Raw genomic sequence first — 22905 nt, forward strand, 5'->3', positions numbered from 1 at the left:
TTGAATAAGAATGAGTAAACAAACAATGTTATCTCAGTTACAGAGGTTTATGCACATAAAATTTACTTGCTGTCTTAGTTATAGAGGTAACTATGATGATAAATCGAAAGAACAAATCCCAGATATAGAGGTTTACCTCGTCCCACTAACAGAGGTAATTCAGTGCCTAATGGATAACACTCGCAGGCGTTTCCCCTTTTGCCGAGGTATAAGATTATTTTCATCGAAAAATCTTATCCTTTCATAAAAACTACTTGCGTAATCGATTACAAGCACTCTGCGTATTCGTAAAACGTCGAACGGACGTCTGCGAGTGCTCCGCTAAAAATGCCGTTTTGTACTGTCAAGTCTTGCAGAAGCAATTCAAACATGTCGAATATTAAAAAAGATGGAATAACCTTTCATTTGTGTATATTTTTTTATTTTTTTAACGTACATTTCTAATAAAATGCAATTTCTAATAATCGTCGATGTATCGTTTAGCGATATGATCAAGAAAAATAATCGAGTCATGTTTACTCGATCATTGATGCGGCCCCACGAGACTATCATGGAAAGAAAATATACAAATTTAATCTTTATGACCTAAGTGATAAAGTTGAATTTAGAACGCGATATTGAACCCCACTCCACATGACTATCTTGGAATGAAATACAAATTTAATCTTTATTATCTTAGTGATAGAGTTGAATTTAAAAACTCGTCGCCTAAAAGGTCGTAAATTTTTACGACTTTCGTGACACAAATTATTTTTGTGAATGTGTGATTATGTTTCATTGTGTTTCATCAGTGTGAGTTACCCTCCCCGCACCAAAATCAGCAGAAAGTTTAGTTAGAACATTTGCCAGCGTACTCCATCCATTACTTAATGATCTAAGGTGCCAAAGTGTTGGGACCTCAGCATGAGTTCCAATTATCCAGGTCCCACTTAACCAAGTTTCACTGTAAATAAAATACACGTAGAACTAACCAGCGCTAAAGAAATTTGCCGCCCGTTTTAAAACACAAAAACTCTACTTTACAGTCTATGATCTAAAACTAGCAAAAAATAACTAGTACCTATTCTAAAAATATTCTGTGGTAGGCTAAGGTGGTAGGTATTGTACCTAGATCATAAGTTATTAGTTATTACGTCTTTTGCGTTTCAACGACAACAGTTTTGAAGGCCAATATTACTTGCTCTGTGTTGAAGGCTTGCCGCTTGAAGCATGACAGAATACGTCAAAGGTGCGTCAAAACTCAAAGAATTGGGACGTTTCCTAATATTCAGAATTGCAGCTGTTTTGTCGATATTCCTAAATAATAAATAATGTTTTCATGTGTCGATTGTGTGTGTTTTGTATTGAAATAAGTGAAGTGAACAAATATATTCAAGATGCTTTCTTAGGAATAGACTAAGTTCGAGCTATAACAATAGGTGACAGAATAAAGGTAATTTTGCCCTTTTTTCACTCAAGTATATTAAATATTAATAGTTTTTTTCATTAGTAATTAAACAATTAAATGTTTAATTCAATAAAGATTATTCTTCATTCACATGTTACGAAAAGATGTTAATAAATGTGTATGCAGTTGCCACCCTGACGATTCTGTTTGACAACTAAATAACACTTTGTTTGCGCAATAATGATGATCATGATCATTATTTTACTATATTAACAAAGATAGTTAACAGGTCAGTACAACAAACACCAAAAGTGCACATATTTGTTACTACTCTGAGAAACTACTGGTCCGATTAGAAATATTATTTGGTGTTAGATAGCCAATTTATCGAGGAAGGCTATAGGCTATATATCATCACGCTAAGGCAAACAGGACAAAAGCTAGTAGATTTATAATTTGTATTTTGTTGTTGTTCTTGTTATTTATATAGGTGTACTAACATACTTTAAAATACATTCAACGCAAAGCCTATCAAAATATTATTGTGACAAAAAAAAGATGATTAAATATACATTTATTTGCTCCACAGATAACATACAGATATTAAAACAGATCACCAAAATGTGGAACAAAAAAACTTGGACGTTTAAACATCTCACCGAATTTAGTAAACACTTTTTGAGCCACAGTGGACTATATACACATAATTGGTTTTATGATTACAAAACAAATTTAGTGAGTATATTTTTCCTAATAATATGTTTATCCTATCCTACTAATAAATATTATTAATAATTTTTTAAAATATTATTCTCCTATCACGGTTTTTGTAGTAAAACTCCTCAGAAATGGCTTGACAGAATCTCATGAAATTTTTTTTTCAATAGACATCTATTTTTCACACCCCTAAGTGATAAGACAGGTAAAACAATGTATGCTGGATCAGTAAATAAATATAAATGATCCTGTCACAAGATCACAAAATGTTTATATATTCACATTTAATGCGATATACCACTAACTTGTTTAATTAAAGACTCCGAAGAAGGTTTTAAAACTATTTGATATTCATTAAATATTGTCATGTGACTACAAATTATACTTTTACTTGTTTTTACAGTAATTTTAGAGCCGGTTGGTAGTGACCCTGTCTTCCAAGCCAGTAGTTGTGGGTTTGATTCCCACCCAGGGCAAATATTTGTGTGATGAACATATATGTTTGCTCTGTGTCTGAGTGCTAATTATCTATATAAGTGTTTATTTAAAATTATATATATGTATGTTTATCAGCCATATGGTTTCCATAATACAAGCGAAAGCTTTATTATGGGATCAGATCGTGCCGTGTGTGAAAATTGTCCTGAAATATTTATTTATTTTAAATACTGTCATAAATATTACGATATGAACTGTGTATTAAATTAATAATATTCTTTGAATATTTCTCATTTGAAATAAAGCTGTGTTGATAATAATTTTTTTAATTTGACAGTCAAAACGTAACTTTGGTTTGTTAAAACTGGCGACATCTTTAAACAAACCCAGGAGTATATATGTTATGTTGTCTATAGTTAAGAAATACCTGGCACATATGATTGAAGTGGTGAGTTTTTTTATTTATACTAATATCATAAATCTGAAGAGTTTGTTTGTTTGAATTCGCTAATATCAGGAACTACTGGTCCGATTTGAAAAATTCTTTCGGTGTTAGATAGCCTAGATAGATTTATCGGGGAAGGCTATGGGCTATATATCATCACGCTAAGACCAACACTGTGGAGCACTACGGGTAGCACCGCAGGGCACAGCTAGTGTATAATACTCGCGTAAAATTAAACACTAGGAAATAATAATTTATACATATTAAAATGTTCATCTAACACAATTTTCAGACACATATGTGCATAATTCGTAGTCAAGGTAATGAGGCGCAGTTAAAAGTGTTGCTCGATGAATTACCGCAGCCAATGTACGCCGTGATTGATAAGCTGGCACTCGTCCATATTGTGGATGCCGTAAGTTGATGTTATAATTATAATAAATAACATTACATATACTCTTATTGTAAATGACCGCCTCCTTGGTACAGTGGTTGACGCGTGAGCGTAAAACCGAGGGATCCTGGGTTCGATTCCCGGTGGAGACGAAGAAAAAAAAGTCTCGGTCTGGCAGGACACAGTAGGCTGATCACCTACTTGTCTCTAGAGAAATTCGATCAGTGAAACAGATGTACTATGCATCTGCCCCTTACCACACTATGGGACTTCACACTCACACTTATTGTAAATGCTTAAAAATGTTATAAATAATATTAAAGATATCTTACTAAACATATATTATTATAAATGGGAGTGTTTGTGACTTTGTGAGTATGTTTATTATTCTTTCACGTAAAAGTACTAATATTATAACTGCAAAAGTTTGTGAGTGTGGATGTATGTAATACTCTCTCAATAACAGCTGATTATTGTTTCGATTAGCACATAGAAAAATTTTTATCCGCATACTGTGTGATTGAAGCCACGGGCTTAAGCTAGTAATCTTAATACTATTATAAAGGCGAAAGTTTGTATGGATGTATGGATGTATGGATGTTTGTTACTCTTTCAAGTAAAAACTACTGAACCGATTACAATGAAATTTAGCACACATATAGAGGGTAACTTGGATTAACACATATGATAGGATAGGTTTTATCCCGGAAATCCCACGGGAACGGGAACTATGCGGGTTTTCCTTTGAAAACGCGGGCGAAGCCGCGGGCGGAAATCTAGTTAATAATATTCTACTTATCCTACTAATGTTATAAATGAGAAGTTTGTTATAACATCATTAAAATTTTAGTGAAATGAAAAAAAATCATGTTTCTGCAAAATATCACAATAGGATTCCATAAAATCTCACAAGGTTCCTTAAAATCTCTCAATAAAGCACAAAATTTCACGAAGTGTCATATTATTTGTTTATTCAAATCTATCAAATCATCAATATATCAAATCCAGATGGAGAGCACGAAGCTCGGCTTTTTACCCACCTACGGTTCAACTACCGTCACGAAAATAGTCAACGACATAGTTAAACTCGCTCGCACGAACATAGCCGCCACAGCTAAGGGAATGTCGCGGGGGGAGGGGGGCAAGATGGCGAACTATGTGCTCAGCCCGATGGCGGTAAAAGAGGCGGCTGATGAGATGCATGTGTCGATACAAGCGGTTTTTAGGGTGTGGTGAGTTGTATTATCTTCATATTTATTTATGTCTTGTTTATTGTTTGTTTAAAAAGTTTTAAATTTTAAGTGCGGCGCCGAGCACACGTTCTCTTTTTTAGAAGAGTGAAATTTCTCTGAAGTGAAAATTCTCTCTTCTCCTGTTCTCAGAAGTGAAAATTCTTTGGCACGATTCAAAGATATCAAAATCGTCGCGTTACTCCGTGACGTGACGGAATTGCCATGATGTGACCTTAAACTTTTTCTCTAAAGAAGTTTCACTTCGAAAAGTCATCATCTTCACTGTTATAAATAACGGTGAAGATGTATAACGGTTAGATAAATAACGGTTAAAATTTAAATTAAAATTTGTTATTATTATATAATGATGATTATAACGCTTAAAAAATGATTTAAAAAAAACTTGGTCATATACCCGTCATAGTCCAAGTTGTTTTTAAATTCGACTTATTTCTTTCGTAATTCAATTCGTATTTAGTTTTATGTTCGCTTTAATTTTGACTTGGCTATCTAGAATTAACTTTCCCATCAACAATTTTAACGTGATAACGTTTTTAAAATCGTTTTAGTCGGGTGACATGTTCAGAAACTTGTGTCACACCAAAACCTCACGAGCGCGATCGCAGGTATAACGAGAGAGAGACGGACCGATCTCCCGTCTCATCTCGAGCGCTGCCACCAATAAGACGTTATCACGTAAACATCTCGACCGTAAATCTACTTTACAAACAACCATTTTTGACTAGAATTTTGACGTTTGACTTTCAGGAAAGCGGCATACTTGCGCACAGTAAACCGTCTCCAGGACGGTGAGCCATTACTCTTACCCGAGTGGCAAGTGGCCGATGTTGCTATACTGTACGACCCGTCGATATGTGTTGTTGCGAAGGTGAGTCGTGTTGACTCTTCTTATCTCTTCTTGACTCTTCCATTCTCTTTTTTGACGTGACAACGTCTTATAATTCGATAGAGCCGGCTGCACGCACGAAAAAACATGACTCATGCGGCGTTACCTCGCTCTGAGGCGTTCCATGTAAGGCTTGAAGTGCAAGCGAGAGCGCGGAACGAGCGACAAAGAAGCACAATCGGACGTTGTCACGTTCAACTATCGTCAGTAAACCGACTTTACAGACAACCAATTTTTTTAGGTATAAGCACTTTCATATAGCTGTACTGTACGACCTGCCGATAAATTATGTGGTGCAGATAAGTCTTATTGACTCTTCTTGTGTCTTTTTTTTCTAATTTTTAAATGTAGTTTCTGTTACCTTCGTTATTTTTTAAGGAAGACAATTGTTCAAACAGAAACAAATACACTTAGGGTGGTTACGTTTGTATAGAATCACACCAAAACAGCACCACGTAAAATAATATTACATTTTAATTTATACGCAATAGTTTGTTCTGTATTTTCATGTGACTTCCAAATATAATTATTTTGCTTGTATGTATAAAATTAAAGGTACTATCTGTTTAATTATTGCCCTTTAACGTATGCAAGTACCTATATTCGCAACTAAGCGTGTTTAATTTTTGTTTTTTAAATTCCCCACAGAGTAACCGTATGACGTGTAAAATGGAAGATATGATGAAACTATTACACTTACTGCAAAAGGCAATAGCCAAGATACCACGACCCGCTGGCACAGTTGACGTAATTTTTGCTATCCCGGATCCCGTAGGATCCGAAGACGTTTTGGCTTCAAGAACTATAGCAACAGGAACTTTAGGATCCGAGTCTTTGGCGTCAGGATCTTTGAATACTGGAGCATTGGCTACAGGAGCAACAGGAAGTCTAGGAACCGAATATTTAGGTACAAGGTTTATTTATTTATTTATGAATTTGCAACAAAGTATACAGATATTATATATATTATTAATTATATGTGGTCTCCTCTGCCACTTAGTGTAGTCATACATTTTGGTTGCTGCTTTGCTGACGGGGAGTCTGTTTTGCCACTATTGCTATTTTTTATTTTCTTTGTATTAGATTATTACAGAATTACATTAAAATTACATATAATATGTCAATTTGCTAAATATAAATAATATAATAATTTCGACTGACCAATTGACTGGTTGGTAGTGGCTCTGCCTTCCAAGCCAGAGGTCGTGGGTTCGATTCCCACCCGGGGCAAATATTTGTGTGTTAAACATAGATGTTTGCTCTGTGTCTGGGTGTTAATTATCTTTAAAAGTATTTATTTAAATTTATACATGTATGTTTATCAGCCATCTGGTTTCCATAACACAAGCGAAAGCTTTGTATGGGATCAGATCGTGCCGTGTGTGAAAATTGTCGGAAATATTTATTTATTTAATTAATTTGAAAAACATATTATTGTATTTATTATTTTTTACAATCTCAGTACTTATTATTTTCTACAGAATCTTCGGAAACCGGAATTTTGCCTACAGGATCCTTACCTACTGACCCTCTAGGATCCGAAAGTTTTATGTCAAAAGAAAATATAGAGGGTACTGCAACCGTTGACACTAATACAAATACCAAAGATCCTTTTGAAGGTACTGGGCAAAAGGTTGCCGGGTCCGAGGGGAATACTACGGGATCCCATTTGTATAAAGAGTGGCTGGCTCGTGTGTGGACGGCTGTACATTTTGCGTATTGTTCGAGGTAAGTTTTATATACCTATTGTTATTTATTTTATCGTTTTTATCGTGTTTTCTGTGTTTAATAATGTGTTTTTTATTGCACGCCTCATAAGCGAAGCGTTGAGGTGGGTACTACTGTCACTTCGCGCAAAACATCTGATTTTTCAAACTTAAAATGTCTTTATGTATCATACATTGCACTTGTAAGATAATACATACACACACATATTAAGAAAAAACACTATTTTTAACGTTCATGATATTTTTGATGTCATTTTTGTTATTTAAACTAGTTAAAAAACAGTTTAAAAAAGTTCTGTCTTGGACGTCCGTGTGTCTGTATGTGCGGATCCTTTTTCTTGTTAACACGATAGCGACCGAAATACTTTACTAATCGAGTCTTTTTTTTTCTCTTACGCTTGAGTATGCTCAGGAATAGAACCCTTTCATTTTTCAGGGTCTGATTCGATGTGGTTTAATTGTTATTAAATAAACAAAAATAATAATTAATAAATATTTATTACAAAAATAATTATGAGGCGTGCACTTTTGGATTTTCCAAATTATTTTTCTATTTAAGGCTGATTTTTCAATCCTTGGTTAAAATTTATTCATCGAATAACGTATTATATACTACCATTTCAAAAATGTATTCTAATTGTTCGTATTTGACAGTTTACAGGTGACACTTAAAATGTTCGTGTAATACTTTATTGGACGGATAAATTTTAACCAAGGAATGAAAAATCGGCCCTTAGAAATGTTATAATTTAATGCCTGCGGCTTCGCCCGCGTTTTCAAAGAAAAACCCGCATAGTTCCCGTTCCCGTGGGATTTCCGGGATAAAACCTAGCCTATGTTGCTCAGTGAAGATGCAGCTTTCTAATGGTGAAATAATTTTTTAAATCGGTCCAGTAGTTTATGCGTGAAAACTATACATACCTAATTACAAACCTTTCCTCTTTATAATATTACTAGCGGTTCGCCCCGGCTTCGCCCGTGCTACATATTTCGCAATAAAAGGTAACCTTTGTTCTTTCTCAGGGTCTAAAGATTGTCTGTGCCAAATTTCATCAAAATCGGTTGAGAGGTTTATGCGTGAAAACCATACATACATACATACAAACCTTTCCTCTTTATATTATTAGTATAGATAGTATAGATAATCAAATGTGCTAATTTGTTACACAACCACGTGTATATATTTATATGTATTTTGACATTTCCAGCGGCGACCTAGTATCACTCCCGCTACTCCAACGCCGCTGGCACGAAGCCCGAACGCTCGCGCGCATTTCGCTCACGACACCGAGCAATCTAAACTCGCTCAACTCGCTCAGCTCGCTCAGCCGGTTCGTTCAACTCGTCGCTCAGATGTAAGTGCTTATATATTATGTATTATTGAAGTGAAAACTCCTTTAGCGGCGTTGAGCACTTTTTCTGTAATGGGTATAAAACCTTAAACTCGCGTCAGGACACGTGACCTGATCGAAAAAGCGTAAGACGGATACCATTCCAAAATATCAAACATGCTCAACGTTAATAATCAAGTTTTCACTTCTGCCGGCACTCCCCCAGTGCAACCCGTCTTTTTTTTATGTATATATACGTATACAGGGTGGAAGGTTAAGATGGGGCATGAAGGGCAGGTACCTTAACCGTTGTAGCTACCTGAAAACGTTCTTAGGAGACTATCCTTAAATTCTTGAGAATTTTTAATCTGCATTCACAGGTTTTCTATTAGCGCATCTTTTGTTGAATCACTTATTTTCTTAGTGAATGTGTGGAAATAGTTTTTCGCGATTTCTGACTTTTCTAGTACTCATACCTCAGTTGGTCTTTTAGAGTGTTTTGATCCCCATGAGAAACTGGATCGATTGGCATTAAAAAATTTTTTTTGAAAACTGCCGATTTCCTTGCTGACCGTACATTTTTTCAAAAATCTGTGAATGCAGATTAAAATTCTCAAGAATTTAAGGATAGTCTCCTAAGAACGTTTTCAGGTAGCTACAACGGTTAAGGTACCTGCCCTTCATGCCCCATCTTAACCTTCCACCCTGTATATACACATCAACAAAGTCTAGGGATATTTGGTATTGCATCAAATATCTCAAAATGTATGGAGAATTTTGTAATATTGTAAATGGAATAATTATAGCTCATTTTAAGGCCTTTAATAAAAAATAAAAACATTTCATGATTTTTTTAAATTTTCCTTATAATTGTTAATTTTTCTTACCAACGTGGGAACTTTTATTACATACTAGATTTCCGCCCGCGGCTTTGCCCGCGCAGTCAAAGAAAAACCCGCATAGTTCCCGCTCCCGTGAGTTTCCGGGATTGCGTCATTTTCCCGGAATAAAAAGTAGCCTATGTCCTTTCTCGGGTATCAAAATATCTCCATACCAAATTTCATGAAAATTGGTTCAGTAGTTTAGGCGTGATTGAGTAACAGACAGACAGACAGAGTTACTTTCGCATTTATAATATTAGTAAGGATAAGGAACCTGTAAATTTTGACTAAAATTGTCCATATTTTTCCCACAAATTTAATTATAATTTAATCAGTGTTTACATTTTTTTGCCGACAATCTCGGTAATTTTTACTTAAAATTGAATACGAATGTCTTATTGCGGTAGGTCCTGTGTTCTTTGGGAGTGTTGAATGGATTTATTTGTGTTTATTAACAGGTTTCCGAACGCAGTGTTAACGAAAAGTCCCGACTGGCTCGAGCTAGTTCAACAGGATCTTGTTATACTCACGCCTTTGGTAAGTGTTTTTTACAAAACTATAATTTACAAACAAATATTCTTCTACACTATCTATGTATATCTATACTAATATTATAAAGAGGAAAGATTTGTATGTATGTATGGTTTTCACGCATAAACTACTGAACCGATTACAATGAAATTTAGCACACATATAGAGGGTAACTTGGATTTACATATATGATAGGTTTTATCCCGGAAATCCCACGGAAACGGGAACTATGCGGGTATCCTTTAATAACGCGGGTGAAGCCGCGGGCGGAAAGCTAGTACTTTATAAGCTTTCGCTTTGTGTAAAACTTAATAAATTATGAACTAAAACCATCCTCGTGTTTGACTCTATTAAAAAAGAGCGTGTGTGCCGAGTACACGTGTCAGAAATGAAACTTCTTTGGCAAAATTCAAAGATGACATAATAGTTGCCTTACACCATGACGTGACGGTATTGCCATGACGCGACCTTGAAATTTTACTCTCAACGCGCCTAAAGAAGTTTCACTTCAATTGCGTAGTTTTAAGATTTAAGCATACATAGGGACAGAGAAAGCGACTTTGTTTTATACTATGTTGTGAAAACTTTTATAAGCTTCGCCTGTATGTTTGTATGGGTCTTATCAAGGATCGGTGACAATACAATAATTTTATGACTTTATCTTATTACTAGATTTCCGCCTGCGGCTTCGCTCGCGTTTTCAAAGAAAAACCCGCATAGTTCCCATTCCCGTGGGATTTCCGGGATAAAATCTATCCTATGTGTTAATCCAAGTTACCCTCTATATGTGTGCTAAATTTCATTGTAATCGGTTCAGTAGTTTATGCGTGAAAACGATACATACATACATAATTACAAACCTTTTCTCTTTATAATATGAGTATAGATAACGTATTTTTTAAACTGTATTTTTGTCTCTTTTTTTCAGAGTTCTCCAGATTTAGGTCTTCTTGAAGATCTCGAAAATTGTCGTAAGTAGCTTGAATTTAATTTTTATACTTATATTTATTTTATTTTGGTTAAGTGTTAAAAGTGAAATACTAATACATTAAAGAAAAAGTGAAGTCCCATGTCCCCTAGTGGGGTAAGGGGCAGATGTATTTATTATACATCTGTTTCACTGATCGATTTTCTTTTAGGGACAAGTAGGTGGTCAGCCTTCTGTGTCCTACTAGACCGAGACATTTTTTTTTCTTCGTCTCCACCGGGAATCGAATCCAGGACCCCTCGGTATTACGCTCACGTGTCAACCACTGTACCAAGGAGGCGGTCAATAATAAAGAGATGAAATACATTTAACAAATATATTAAAGAGGAGAGATTATATTATTATTTGTCAAAGATAGAAATAAACTCAGCTTAATTTATTATTATTATATTTCATCAGTAGAAAATTTCATGTCTCTTGTATGATAAAATCATAAAATTATATTTTTAAACCGTTTCTTATACTATTAAATATGTTAATAGTTACATATAGACTACAGGCCCATGTACCATACACAATCAAATGACCAAAGCCCCGGCAATTGTCGGAAAATAAAAATAAATTTCGACTTTGTGGACCACCATTTTTGTACGGCATCTGTGTCATACTATTTCAATACTGCTTTTAATCCATTATTCCGCAACGCCGTACAAAAATCATGGATACAAGGGGAAAAAATCTCTACTTTCGAATTCTCATCTACACTCAGTTGGACAGCTTACAAGTGACGGCATAGTGCTGAACCTTATTATTGTATGCTCTTATATCGTTCTAGATAGGTCACCTAGTGGTTCAAATGACCCGTAACTTTTTCAACATGGGCCTGTAGTCTAATATAAAAATCTATTTTATTTCCCCTAGATGACATAGTCCCCGTGGAAGAAATTTTTAATACTTTAGCAATTAATGATGATTCCATGCAACATATTCAAACCGAAGAAGATTCCTTAATAGAAAATGAAAATGAACCGGAAACTTTAGAAAAATTCCAATCTATAGATCCGAGTAACGCTAAAGTTAGTATTATATTCGAAAGCGATTCCGATGAAGATAAACATGATTCGAAACCTCTAGAAACAGTATTAAGTGAAAATGATAATACAAATGAATATCAGCCCGTAGCTAAAAAGCCAAGAATCGACTTCGAAAAAGACTCCCGAATAGATTTAAAGATTTTAGACGAAAGAGAAATTGTTAAAAGTAATGTTGTTATTGATCATATTATTTCGGAAGACAGTTCAGTATTAAAAAAAGCAAAAGGTAGTTTAAGTAAAACGAATTTAAATGATTCAGATTCGGATGATAATCTCATGATTGACGAAACTATTAATACTGATTCTTCACAAAGCGAGGAAAAGAAAGATAAACTATACGTTGTACCCTTGGACAGTATTCTAAAAAACGTGTGTTCTAAGAAAAATTACGATAAATCGCACAGATTTAAAATTAAAGAAGAGCCGAGTGAAGCTAAGCTTAAAGTTGTTAAGGATTTCTTAAAAATAATAGATAGTAAAGGTAAAGGCGGTACTGATGTATTACTGGACAATTTAAATAAAATGTTGAATATGACATATAAGAATTTACTAGGAGAGACGAGTAAAGACGGTAGTGGCAATAATATTGAAGAAAATGTATGTCAAGATGATGGTAATTCTAATTCAAGTATGGAAGTTGATGGAAGTAATTGTTGTGATGATGAAAATGATGCTGCTGGTAAATTAGGTAAGTGTTATTGTAGTATTTAGTTTATGATAATTTCATGTATAACATTAAGTTTTCTTAATAATTCTAATTAATCTATCTGTAATTATATTAAAATACTAGCGGTCCGCCCCGGCTTCGCCCGTGGTACATATGAAAAATAAATGTTGGCCGATTCTCAGACTTACCCGATATGCACAGAAAATTTCATGAGAATCGGTCCACCCGTTTCGGAGGAGTATGCAGACTAACATTGTGACACGAGAATTTTATATATAAGATAGCAATTAGTTAAAATAACATTTTTTCATCTAGAAAAGAGAAAAGCGCTTCTAAAAATTCATTAAAGATTTTAAATGTTATTTATTCATTATATTATTAGTCATCCCGTGAAGAAGCTCGCTGCAAAGTGTGCGAAACGTCGGGTTAATAATACAACGAATAAATCGCGTTTAAAATCCGTTAAATTCTTTAATTTCTGAATGTATAATACTCGCGTAAAAACAAACACAAGAAATTATTTTTATTTCAGATCCCGCATTGGCAATGGACACGAAAGTTTTATTATGTCGTTGTGATGAAATACCGACCTGGCAGAGACATTCGAAAAACGGATCGATCAAACTCAATCAATATACCGTTAGTAATCTTATGAAATACAACAAGCCTGTAAGAAAAAATAAACCGAACAGAATAAATAATGATCGTGACATTTCAGCAAAGAAAGACAATAAAATGGCAGCCATAGTGAAAAATTTGGAGAAAGAACAAAATATATTTCTGGACATGTTCACAAGGCCGTTGAATGATTCAGAAAGTAAAGAAAGACAAAAGATAATACAGTTGAAACTATCGCAAACGAATCCAAGCCCAGACGCAACAAAGTCGAATAGAATGCTATCAGAATTGTTGAGCAAACCGCTATTCCTACCCAAACCTAGGAATTTATCTAAACACCGTGCAAGGAATATGCCACTAGATGGTCAGATTATAGAAATTGAAGATGAAGATAGTACTATAGACCTCACACGAAATATAAATGAAGATACAGTGCCAGTAATGTCAAGTATTGACAAACAGACGATGGAACTTGCACAAATCTGTGATCTAAGTAGATTTACTGAATTATCAAACGCACACACGATAGTGAAAGAAATTCAAAATGAATTGTATTTACTCTCAAACATATCGAATAAATTGTCACAGATTACAAACACAGAACAAAACACGCCTAATTCAACAATCGATATCACAAACATTAAATCTAAAATTACTACATTGTCAGCAATGTCCAGAAAACTAAAAGTGACGCAAAAAAATATATCGAAAATTAAAGAGGAGATTAATATATTTACACAATTGTCAAATACAGTTGATGATGATGAAAATTCAAGTAAAGAACAAGATACAGAAATAACTGAAAATATGGATGTGGCAGAAACAACATCACAAAACGACCAGACAAATATAACAGATACATTCGAAGATAATGTAGATTCTATAAATGCACAAAATAGTCCAGAAAATTATATTGCACTTCCAAATACTTTAGAAGTTAAAAAAGAACCTGATTTCATAGACACAACATCAACTTCAAAAGATATACCAAATGAATCAAGCTCTGTACAAGAAAAACCGAATGCTCCTAAATCACAAAGCTCGGTTCAAGTAAAACCGAATGCTCCCAAAGAAAACGAAGCAAATGACAAAGCAGTTGTTATTTCAAACATACTTAAAGAAATATTACAGACAGTTGATGAACAATGCAAGAAATCAGATAAAGTATTATCTGCCAAACTTGTTACTGCGACACAAAATTTACTCGCAAAATCTTCAATAAAAAATATTGACAAAGAAAGTACACCAAAGATATATGAACCATCAAAAGGGGAATCATTGCGAAATTTATTACTAAAACCGTCGAAAATACCGAAAAGTAAAGAGAATAATAAATCGACTGCAATTGCAAATGTACTTAAAGAAATTTCCGATACAGTAGATAAACAGTCTCCAAATAAAAATGAACCGCCAATATCAACCTTTTATTTAATACCAAGAGATACGAGTAATAAAAACGAAAAAGCCGATTCACAAAGTAATGTAGTTACAGTACATCACTTACCTTTTGAATTGAAAGACAAGGAACAAACAGAATATAACAAAGATATAGATAAAACTAAATTTAATAAATCGGATGCAATTTCAAACATACTCAAAGAAATCACAGATACAATTGAAAAACAGAGTAAACCAAAAGATGCGAGTGAAAGTTCAATGCAAGAGTGTCTTCTAACGAAAATATTTAATAAATCGACAGACGATTTACTCGAGAACGTATATAAACATGGTGTAACGAAAAAACTAAATATTAAAAAAGAGCCTAATGTTAAAATTGAACCAAATGAACCAATTGAACCAAATGAACCAAATGAACTAGAAACAAAAATTAAAACAGAAGATAATTTGTATGAAACGACAAATATATTTGACTCGGCTTTTGAAGTTTCCGACGAATTTTCTGACACCAAAGATATTCAAATAGACGAAGATATGAATGAAAATGAAGATTTACCGCTTAATATTATAAAAATGCTGAAAAAACATGGCCTCAATGAAATGCCAGTTAGTTTTTGGAAGAATGAAAATAATATTTATTTGGCTAAATGTTGTGAGCCGTTTAGTGTAAAAGTGCGAAAAATGGCTCGAAGGCAAGTGAAGAAAGTGGAATTGCCGAATATAGAAGAAGTAAGGAAGATAAATAAGACTATGTTGATAGCCCAGGTTGCACCTACTGTGACACACGTGAGTATATATTTTATATTTATTTAACTTTAGAAAACAAATAATATGATATTTTTTTTTATACAAGAGATATAAAACCTTACATCAGCAGTTTCCACAAAAAATTTAAGTTAAATAAAAAAAGTGCGTGTGTGCTGGGCACACGTATCAGAAGTGAAACTTCTTTGGCATGATTCAAAGACATCAAAATTGTCGCCTTACTCCATGACGTGACGGTATTGCAATTACGCGACCAGGGAATTTTACTCTCAACGCGCCGAAAGAAGTTTCACTTCAAAAAATCGGCAAATGTTATAATTTTTTTAACTTGTCTTTTATTAGTCTTATTATATTTTGAAAATATTAATAATTGCCAATTTTCATTACTTTCAGACGTCGATCAAACCTCAGCCCACCTCCTCCTCTTTAGCGGGTAAGTTATAAATTTAAATATATTCTTTTAAAAGTTTTATAAGAAAACTAGCTTTCTTTTTAATTAATTATATATACTAAAACCTTCCTCTTGAATCACTCCATCTATTAAAAAAAACCGCATCAAAATCCGTTGCGTAGTTTTAAAGATTTAAGCATACATAGGGACATAGGGACAGAGAAAGCGATTTTGTTTTATACTATGTTGTGATTGTGAATATTATATGTTTAATTCAGTATAGGATAAGCTGAATTTTCGTTAATATCTTTATTTACCCTCTTTTAAATTGTTCTAGTTCTCATAAAGATAATTTTGAGATATTTTGTGGGTTTTTTACCTCAGAACTCGTGACGGGGTGAACGGATTTTGATTATTTCTTATTAATTTGAAAGCTACTACAGTTGGTCTCAATTAAATTTTTATTCATTTCTATATACGTGAGACTAGCTGTGCCCGGCGGTTTTACTCGCTTTGCTCGCCTCCTATTGGTCTTAGCGTGATGATATATAGCCTATAGCCTTTTCAAATCGGACCAGTAGTTCCTGAGATTAGCGCGTTCAAACAAACAAATCTTTATTATAATATTATACTAATATTATAAAGCTGAAGAGTTTGTTTGTTTGTTTGAACGCGCTAATCTCGGGAACTACTACTCGGGTTAGATAGCCCATTTATCGAGGAAGGTTATAGGCTATATATCATCACGCTACGACCAACAGGAGTAGAGCCACGGGGGTGAAACCGCGCGGAGCAGCTAGTATATGTAGATATGATTTGAGTAGGTAATTTTTAATATTTTTTTGTTGCAGATAATAATTTTGACGAAAGAAATACAGTGCCAATCGGTCAACCAATAATAAAGTCAAAACAAACTGATGTAAGTATTTATGAAAATTCATCAAAAACGATATAGCCATTCTTGAGCAATTAAGTATAAGGTATCGTCAATAACACTGAATTATTACCTACGTTTTATTGACCATTCAAAAGTGCTTTTAGGAGAAGCAAGCACACGTGTCAGAACTGAAACTTCTTTGGCAAGATTCAAAGATACAAGAACCGTCGCGTTACTCCATGACGTGACGGTATTGCCATGACGCGACCTTGAAATTTTACTCTCAACGCGCCTCAAGAAGTTTCACTTTAAAATTATTTTACAATTAAAATGCTACATTGATACTAAACAATAGACTATTTATTGAAGTGAAACTTCTTTATCGGGGTTGGAAAAAAATTTAGCGTAACATTTTTTCGTTACGCGTGACATTTTCCCGTTACGCGCCATCTTGTTCTTATCCCTACCACGCGTGATTCGACGTATTTCTGCAAAGTTGCATATAGTAAATTATTTTTTGAAAAATAAGGTCATAAAGAAGTTTCACTTCTTGCGTGTGTACACTAGTACACGCACACATTTTTTTTCGGGGAAAGCCGGGAAAAGCGGCTTGTATAATAATATATTTATAAATTTATAAAGAATAGAAAAAATTCGATCACGAGGCGGGACTCGAACCCGCATCCTTCGCGCCATTCCGGGGCGGATGCCTCACCAACTCAGCCACTCGTGACCCGCCCGAGTGATCGAATTTATTCTATTCTTTCAGTTTTATGTGTCTGAAGGGACACACCGCGCGCCATCTATTGAGATGATTAACAACCATTTCAACCAATATGAATCGAATTTTTTCTATTCTTTATAAATTTATATTTATAAAGCATTTGAATGCCATAAAACCAAAAATATAAATTCAATAATATATTTGTTTTTTGTTACAGTTAATGTTGTATAAGAATTATTTTAAAGACCTATACAGAGACGTGCTACCATTATTAGCGTTTTCTGCCAAGGTTAGTACATATTAAATTTATTTTTAAATATTTCATTCTAGCTGTGCCTCGCGGTTTTACCCGCAGTGTTCCGCTCGTGTAGGTTTTAGCGTGATTATATAGAGCCTATATCCCTTCCTCGATAAATGGGCTATCTAACACGGAAATAATGTTTCAAATCGGATCAGTACTTCCCGAGATTAGCGCGTTCAAACAAACATAAAAGTTTCCCGTTCCTGTGGGATTTCCTCGATAAAAAGTAGCCTATGTCTTATTCTGGTATTACAATTTCATTGTAATCGATTCAGTAATATTTGCGTGAAATAGTAACAAACATCCATCCAACTTCACAAACTTTGTTTTTCTGATAAGAACCTATAAAATTATAGTAACTACATAAGTGTAAAGTTTAATCCAAATCTGTCCAGTTGTTTTTCGATTTTGAGTTACGAACATACCTCCATCCTCTAAAACTATTGAATTTATTTTGACTGACCGGTTGGCTTAGTTGGTAGTGATAGGTCGTGGGTTCGATTCCCTCCCGGGGCAAATATTTGTGTGATGACTGATGACCATCGATGCTTGCTCTGTGTCTGGGTGTTAATTATCTATATAAGTATTTAATGTTATATATGTATGTTTATCAGCCATCTGGTTTCCATAACACAAGCGAAAGCTTAGTATAGGAACAGATCGTGCAGTGTGTGAAAAATGTCCTGAAATATTTATTGAAATGAAACTTCTTTAGGCCCGTTGAGAGTAGAGAAAATTTCAAAATTTCATGGCAATACCGTCACGTCATTTAGTAAGGCGATGATTTTAGTATATTTCAATCTTGCCAAAGAAGTTTCACTTCTGACACGTTAGCACACGACACACGCTTTTTTATTTATTTATTGTTTATAATACTACACATTGTGCCATTAATTGTTCACAGAAAATATTAAGAAATCAAAAAGGGGCAAATCGACGGTATCAGGATATGAAAAAGCAAACAGATAAAACGGATACACCAATAGCCGACGATTTACTAGAGAGTTCGCAGACGTCTTTAAATAACCAAAAAATAATAAGACGACGACGGCGTAAGAAAAAGAACCAAACAGATATATATGATAAAGTAGATACTCCAATGGTGGACGATTTACAAGAATGGGAACGACAGAAGAACAAAGTTCGTCAGTACTTCGAACTGCCCAATTATAAGAAAAATATTGAAGTAATTAATGTTGAAAAAGATGAAAAAACAAATGAATCAGAACAACCAGTTATTGTATTAGATTCGGATGATGAAATACCTAGTACAAGTGTAGTACGAAGTACAAGTGTAGTACGAAGTACAAGTGTAGTACCTAGTACAAGTGTAGTACCTAGTACAAGTGTAGTACCTAGTACAAGTGTAGTACCAAGTACAAGTGTAGTACCAAGTACAAGTGTAGTACCAAGTACAAGTGTAGTACCAAGTACAAGTGTAGTACCAAGTACAAGTGTAGTACCAAGTACATTTGGTGATAGACAAAAAGACGCACGTGTTAAAGTAAATGTAAAATACAAAGATAAAGATGATGATAGTAGATATATTACTAAAAATAAAAGGCAAAAGATTGCACATGAAACTAAAATACTCGATATAGATGCGGTGAATAAAGAAATTCAAAATGAAATAGAGAATGCACTTACAGTGAAAAGAAACAAGGAACAGACAGATCCGATGCTTGCAATGGATGTCACCAGTAGTAAGTATTTAGATATGGTATATTAAAAAAAATGTTTTTGAAGTAAATGATAGTCTATTTATAGTAAATTTTTTGGTACATTAATGCGATATTTGTATAAGTTTCAATGGTCAGGTTTTCTCATTACTAGTTAAAAAATATCGTACGTTTGAATATAACAGTTTTTGGCACATATAACTTCGACGATATAAGTAGTGATTCGTCGAATTGCTTTCTATCAATTGCAAAAGTGATGTTAAAACATCGAAAAATAATGTTATCTCTAGAGATGACATATGTTTGTTTCCTTACGTATCCTTATTAATGTGATTCTTTATACTAATCTTTCTTTTTTAGAATCGTCTAGATACATTTCAACACCGCGAGCATTCATACCGGTTCGCATGTACCTATCCAGTACGCCCCACAAAATGGCGCCTTTATTTAAAGTTGACGCTTCTAAACAATTATGGATTTTAGACGCACAATATTTAATTTTAACTAACAAAGAATTACCATGTAAATCGCCCAGTTACTGGACGAGCGTAAGCGGTCCTAATTTCAAAAGATTCACGCAACTTTTATTTGAGGATATCGATGAAAAGATAGATAAAGATAGTGATGTTGGAAAAGATGCAGTAGTAGATCTAACAAGTGATGGTGAAGAAATGGACGCAATAAGCGGTAATATTAAATGGGGAAAAATGAAAACTACAAGGATATATTATAATCGAATGTTGAGTAATTACGGGCTGAACGGTGTTGTGGTAAGTGCAAAAAATAAGATAAAAAAAATACGTGTGGCACTCGAGGACTGCCGCGGTAAAGCTATTGCATAGCATCGCATCGCTGTGCCGGTTGGAGTGGGGGGTGTTAGGTTTTTTCGTTACGGAATTTTTACATTCGGTCGCCGCGCTCAAGGCCCGCGATAGAAGCTATGCAATAGCTTAAAAACTGAAGCATGTGTTAGTAAGACAATTTTGTGAAATTTTGACTTGTTTTTGACCCACAATAACGGACAGATTTAAGTCAAACTTTGTTATCAAGGGTCGGTGATAATAAATACAATAATTTCATGAGTTTGACCGTGTTTTTAATATTTTTTATTTAAATCAGATTGTTATATTTTGTAAAAAAAATCAGGATGTGGTCGTCTTTACCTTAATACTCACAATAATTTAATTTCACTTAATGACTTGATCTTACTTTCAATGTAATGACGTAATTAAAAAAAATAAATTTACACAATCGTCAAAAAATACTGATACAAATATAAGTATAAAAAATATAATTTTTTGTTTCACAGGCATACAGCGCGATCCAAGAAATGAGCGTATTCCAGAAGATAGCTCTCACGAAAAATCGCATCATAATTTACTCGCTTAAGACAGGCGCGTTTGCGCAACTAAGACAACTCGTCGATAAAAAATATATCTCCCAAAAAACACCGGAATCTAGTTCTAAAGATCCCGTTGAATATGTTGATATAACAGATTCTTCAGAGCCTCAAATCTCTGAAATTAATCCAACACCTAGTCAATCAAAAAATATTTCTATATCAGTACCAAGTGTTGTGCCGTTCCACGAACTTCCTGAATCACAAAATAGCATGAGACCATTTAATTCTACATCTACTAATCCAATATTCAACCATCCTATATTACCAAGCGATAATACATCTAAAAAACTTACTATTTCAGTATCAAACGAGTCTTCATCTACTTATACATTATGTGAATCTGATATACCTTTATCACAAGATGACACTACATCTGATTTTCCTTCGTTCACATCCTCTGTTACACCATTCAATATTTCACCTGACGTTACACTATCAAAAAATATACCTACACCTAACACTGTATCTAATAATACTCCTTCTGTAATTGTATCACCATCATCATCAATAAATCATAATAATCCGGCTTCTATACACAAAACTAATAATTCTGTAATTGTAAAACTATCAACTTCAAACAATGTTTCATCTAACATTACACTTGAAAATATACCTATTTCTGCACCTAACGTTACACCTGAAAATATACCTATATCTGCACCTAACGTTACACCTGAAAATATACCTATTTCTGCACCTAACGTTACACCTGAAAATATACCTATTTCTACACCTAACACAGTACCTAATAATACAACTTCGGTTATAGTAAAAGCATCAACATCACATGTACCTGTTCCAATACCAACCAAAGTAGAAAATCCAGAAAATCAAACAATTCCAACATCCGATACAAATGTACGACCAAATTTACCAACATGGATGATACAATCTCAAGCTACAGGAAAAGCTCTTAGCTTGCTATTAACACCTATAATAGTTTCTAATAAAGATAAAATTCAAAATACACAAATTGAGGAAATAGATGAAGATGAAACAGATTCTATAGATAATAAATTACAAATCAAAGTTGAACCAGAAATAGTAGGTTCAAATGAATCGGCAAGTAATGAAACTTTGTATATACCGCCTTTATTAATAGGACCGCAAATAATGGATAATAAATCTAATAAAAATAGTGTTAATGATAATACCAATATAAAGGCAGAAACTGAAAATGATCAAAATGAGCCACCAGAAGAAAATTTGGAACATACATTTCATGAATTAGAAATAAATAATGACAATTCAGTTGAAAATGAAAATTCACTCGAAAATATATCAGAGTCTGACCCTCTGGATATATCAGAGTCTGATTGTAAAGAAATTAAAAGTGAAGAGAATACGCAAACTTCTGAAGAATTAAATAAAAAGTTGATTTAAAAAATAAAACTTAAAAAACTTAACCAATCTAATTTATAGACGCAAAAGAAAATGAATGTAAATTATATGAACGTAGTGTTAATTTTTGTAAATAATTATTTTTTATTTATATAAATACAATTTGAGAATAATAATTAGGTTAGAATTTAATAGAAGTAAGCCAATTTATTATGATAAGTGCACGACTGTAATGTAGGTATGTATTAATAATATCACTCTTCAATAGTATTGTTGTAAAATGTTGTAACATGATAAATTACAATAATTTTGTAAATCATGGAATCTTATTAAAAATTATGTTAATAATTAATATTGAATGTGGTGTGTAATAAATTTTTATGAATTTAAGCGAAATTGTTTTATTTACCCCCAAATACATATATCAATACTTTTTTACCAAAATTTCATCGACAATCATTGTATTAAAACGTAAAATTTACATGTTTTTTTTCATCAAAATTACAGTATAGCAAGCAATTAACACTGTAGTTCAATGCATTTTATTCAATCCAGAAATAATATTTCAAAGTAATATTTACGTAAGATACCATAACGATCAATATCAAAATAAAAATAAAGTGACTTATTCAAAAAAACCGGGTTCGAATCCCAAACTCAAAACCAGTTTCAGATGAATGCAATTTTTCTTGTAACTAAAATCAATGACATGATGTCTAAGTAAAAGAAC

The 22905-nt window shown here is 33.6% G+C and overlaps 1 protein-coding gene across 1 annotated transcript; it reads left to right on the plus strand.

Moving 5' to 3' along the window:
• Positions 1 to 1227: 1227 nt before the first annotated feature.
• Positions 1228 to 22256, plus strand: LOC149896684 (uncharacterized). Its single transcript, XM_090117412.1, has 19 exons — positions 1228 to 1432; positions 1977 to 2122; positions 2880 to 2990; positions 3280 to 3402; positions 4390 to 4613; positions 5382 to 5502; positions 6169 to 6427; positions 7002 to 7248; positions 8456 to 8602; positions 9918 to 9996; positions 10919 to 10961; positions 11840 to 12700; positions 13212 to 15481; positions 15854 to 15893; positions 16703 to 16770; positions 17670 to 17741; positions 18658 to 19456; positions 19793 to 20202; positions 20742 to 22256. The coding sequence occupies exons 2-19, from the start codon at positions 2009 to 2011 to the stop codon at positions 22215 to 22217; spliced, it is 7464 nt and encodes a 2487-aa protein (XP_089973538.1). The 5' UTR covers positions 1228 to 1432; positions 1977 to 2008; the 3' UTR covers positions 22218 to 22256.
• Positions 22257 to 22905: the final 649 nt, after the last annotated feature.

This window comes from Colias eurytheme, chromosome 28 (genome assembly GCF_061535395.1).
Source record: "Colias eurytheme isolate Ceu_HAF_F1 chromosome 28, ilColEury1 Martin Lab GWU primary, whole genome shotgun sequence".
NCBI lineage: Eukaryota > Metazoa > Arthropoda > Insecta > Lepidoptera > Pieridae > Colias > Colias eurytheme.